Source organism: Atta colombica, unplaced genomic scaffold (assembly GCF_001594045.1).
Source record: "Atta colombica isolate Treedump-2 unplaced genomic scaffold, Acol1.0 scaffold47, whole genome shotgun sequence".
NCBI lineage: Eukaryota > Metazoa > Arthropoda > Insecta > Hymenoptera > Formicidae > Atta > Atta colombica.
In genome coordinates, this window is record NW_017259536.1 from 1,424,529 (window position 1) to 1,429,180 (window position 4,652).

The 4,652-nt window shown below is 31.0% G+C and overlaps 1 protein-coding gene across 1 annotated transcript in view; it reads left to right on the forward strand.

Annotated features, from left to right (window-relative positions):
• LOC108691495 (UDP-glucuronosyltransferase 2B17-like) overlaps positions 1-254 on the forward strand; it is a gene marked incomplete at its 3' end in the record, with an annotated part of 9,212 nt that extends 8,958 nt beyond the window's left edge. The window contains 1 exon segment of the mRNA XM_018199257.1: positions 4-254. Coding sequence (XP_018054746.1) covers positions 4-254 — 251 coding nt within the window.
• Between the last annotated feature and the right edge of the window lie 4,398 nt (positions 255-4,652).

Consider the following 4,652-nt stretch of genomic DNA (forward strand, 5'->3'; position numbering starts at 1 on the left):
AAGAACTTAATGAAGATAAACCTTACGATGTTTTGAAACATGTAATTTGGTGGATTGAATTCGTCATTCGTCATAAGGGTGCTTCTCATCTTCGTACTAGTATTGCTCATGATCCTTGGTACCAAAAACACGAAATGGACGTCATAGCAATTTTATCAATTATCATATTTGTAACGTTAATTTGCACATTAATAGTTATTTATAAACTATTAAAAATCATATTTAATCTTACAAAAATAACAGTAACAACCAAGAAAAAGATTAATTAATTTTTGATACATATAATTATATTGATAAAAAATTGAGAAATACTAGAAAATTGTTTAAATGTTTTTATTTTATACAAATACTTTATAGATCAAGTATGAAATTTTAATGTTTATATGTCTATAAATAGTCATAGATTAAAATTTTCCAAAAATTATAAATTTTTAGAAAGAATTTGAAATTTTAATAAGTTATATTAAAAATAATCTAAAAGATCTGAACTTCAAGAAAATATCAAAAATTACAGAAGATGTATAATAAATTATTATTTATCATTTACCACATTTAGCAACGTTATGTAATTGCCGCAATCGGATCGCGCAGTTTTAAATTTATATCACTGTCATCAATAATTGTTCGTTGAAACGTAATTCATGCTTGCTAAATAATTATATTGTCGTAGTGGAAAGTCCCTGCCTGTCTGATTTTCATGTAATAATGCACAGGACAGTTATAATGGAAAAATGATGTAAATGCATAATTAAAGAGAGCGAGAGAGACAGTGGATTGTAATAATTTTTTTAATAGGATATATTTTATGTACAAAGAGTTATTATATATTGGTTTACTTAAAAATAGCTAATGTACAAAATATTTTTCCCTTCCTCTTCTTCTAGCATTAACTTGAAAATGCTATTACGCAAAAATATATTATATTTACAATTAAATTATATATCTTTACTATAAACATATATTTTATTTTATTATAATATAATATATCGTAACATATTTCACTGTCTGTAAACATTTGGCAAATATTTTTCATATTTATAAGCACACAGTACATTATGATATATAAATTGTATAAAACAATCGCATCCTATATACGATAAAATCAGATAAAAAAATAATGAGCAATATATTTGTAGCATATTTTCTAGAAACTACATTGTGCCATATATTGTGCGTAATATCATTATGTGAATTTGAAAAATAATCTGTTGCTGATGAGAGGGAGAAGAAAGAGAAGCTTCATTTATTTATAATGTATTGGTAAAGTTATATTATAAAGTGCAAAATAAAAAAATCATTTTTAAAATTTTCTCTTGTATTTTAGAATTTTAAAGAAATCTATTATAATCTATACTCTATAATACAATCCATCAATAATCATTTTGTATGAATGTATGCAACATGAGAAAACAAGAGAGAAAAAAGGAGAATTAATTTTATCTTTTCACGATTTTTTATAAAAAACAAATTAGTACAAATTAGTATTACATTGGGACATAATAATACCAAAATAAAATTAATATATAAATATAAAATAAACAAAACTCAGCCAAATATTGTAATAAATTATTCAAGTATTTGTAAAAACAAATAGAAGTGTAAAAATAAAATAAGTAAAAAGAAATTATGTCACAAGTAACAACAAAGATTACTTAAAATATATGAATTAAAAATATCTGTTGAATTTTTTCATAATAATTTAAACTACATCTGACATCACACTTGTAAAACACAATAATGTTGCGAATAATGAAAATGTACATAAAGTTTTTTTTTTATCGGTATAGCCTTTTTCTCCGTCTTGTTCCATTATCGAGAGAAACTTCTTTTTATTATAAAGACGACATTCCCGGGAGATTATCAAAAAGCGATAGAAAAGGACATTTTCTTTTCATCGAGCGCCCTTTTGCGCTTCCTCTCTTTCCTGCACGAAACTCGCGCGTCAAGAGGCGTAATCGTTTTTATACCCGATAACGTGTTTTATCTGCCACCTTTTCCGCGCTCCTTTCTCCCGCGATTTACAAAGGCGATAGCCTTTGAGAATCACGATTTCGTAGAACGATAGAAGCATGCAGTTATTTGTTAAAAGGACACGGCAAAGTCAACCCGAGGACCAAGAACAAAGGAGATCAGCGTGAAAAAAGGAGAGACACACGTCGCACGTTGGAAGATGCAATCTGCCACGGTATTGTTTGATGCGATTTGCCAGCAGTTATTGTTTCGTACATCGCAGCCACGAAGTTACACAATTACGCCGACATCGTTGTACGGATTCGTCTCTCACGACGTCTTACTGGTCCCTCTCTTCCTTGGTGTTCTCCTCTACTATTCCCTGGGGCACAAAAGCGGTTGCAGTCGAGAGTCGTAGCATACCGACTCTGTTGGATTGTTCGGGACTCGTAGAAGATTTCTGAATAAAAGAAAGAAAGAGAGAGAGAGAGAGAGAGAGAGAGAGAGAGAGAGAGAGAGAGAGAGCGAATCAGGACTTCTTATTCTCATCACTTTTCTCGACGTTTTCGCGATATTTCCGCATTTCTCATCGAGGTGCTATCAACCTAAAATGTCGGAAGACACGAAGTGAGTAAAAATGGATAGTAAGTGGCGTATACAGAAAGTGATTCGCGGAAGTACTCCTTGATGATTAAACGCATTATGGCTGAAATCGGTTGTTTTCAGAGTAGCGTTGGAAGCACATCGTTTATCGTGAGATAGCCATTATTATTTTCTTCTCGGAAGAAAGAAAATTTTTCTGTAGTTTTCGTATCGACGCGCAAAATATTTTTACTATTTCTTTTATGACTGTTTAGTGTTCTTTTATAAAGCACTCATAAATTTAAAATATATCATAAAATATATCATAAAATATTCTGTTACTCTGAAATGGTATACTTATTATTTCATTGATTTAGAAGGAATATTAAAGACAAGTTATTTCTTTTCAATGTAAAAAAATCAATTTTCTAAATATGAGAAAATCAATGGGAAAATTCTATCCAACACTTTCTTATAAGATCTAGTTATTTCTTTGGAAACGAAAGCAAAAGATACAAGAAAAAATGAGCTTTAACCAATGTATGTATATGTATAAGCGTATGAGTATAGATGTATGTACAGGGTGATAAAAAAGTTTGGCTACAAACTTTACTATTTTGAATATTTATTATAATAATTACTATTTTTAGTAAAGTATGACTGATATTTAATAAAGTATAATTGACACTCCAGATTTATTTATTTATTTTTTTTAATATGTTTATTTTTTTAATAATTAAATTATTAACACAAAACTTTGTAACTATACATTGTTAAATTTATAGTATCTTTAATCTTAAGTCGCCATTGCTCTTATTAAATATATTATTTTATATTAAAACAATGGTTAAATTCGACTCTGCATATTTAACCATTTTATTTTAATATAAAATAACGATATATTTAGTAGAAGCAGTGGTGACTAAATTTAGGTTAAATTTGACACTATAAATTTAACAGTGTAATTTTTAGTCACTCTGTATAGAATATTTGTACATGTAATGCATAAATGTATGAGTGTCCACTGTGTATTGAGCTTGGATCCGTGGGTTTGCTAAGCTCAACTGTGCGGATTAGTCATCCCTACGGGAAAGCTATCTCCTAAGCCCTTCATCGTTGCCATTTTCTCCTTTGTTGAAATCCATTCGAGGGATCAAATATCATTTGAACCATTCATTTAAACCGAACCAATAAAATTAATTGTGAAAACGGCACTTCCGTATCATCCCACCATCACAAATTTGTTCGACTCTTCACACGGTGCGCAGCTAATCTCACCCATGGGATTTCAAGGCACGGATTTTCGGTCTACGTGCATATATTGTGCATATACAATATTTACATTAGAATGTAAACGATCTTCAAGCAGCCTTAGTTGTTGGCGCGTGCATATTCGCGTCTAGACACCTCTTAGTACTTCGTCGAAATCGTTGAGTTGGCTTGCGCGGCCTGTTTAATATATACGAATACATAATTATCGAGTTACGGACTATGCACACGCAGACAGGTCCGCGTGTATTTACACGGTATAATTTGATATGCTGCGAGTTGTCCAAATTGTACCAATTATGCGTAAATTATTGTGTATGAGGATGAAGGGCAGTATACACATCACGCGGGTGCAAATTAACACCCGTGGAACCGATAGCGAATAACCAAAGATGCCTAGGAATGCTGACGAATGTTCGGTTATTACCAGTAACAATGTATACTCGATATTGGCGTCAATGTTATCCGTGTTTGACATCGAGATCGATATCATTGACATAAATATTGAGATAAAAATACAAAGAAAAATTTAAATATTAATAGAACGTATTATTTTTTTTTTAAATTGCATATACACCGATTATATAACACATATACCGAATAAATTGCATATATACCAAATAATATATATGCCGAATAAATCTGCTACAACGATCGAAGATTTATTCATAAATATTACGCTTGCCTTTCGTGCAGGCTGTGAGTACGTTCTCCACGGAACATCGATGTACGTACGAGTGCACGTACAACGAGGCTCTTGGGTAATTACACGAGATTCTGCTTGCCGAAGCGCGATCTGTTATTTCCGTCCCTCCTTTTTTTTATTAGCCGACGATGTGCATAGGAAGCTG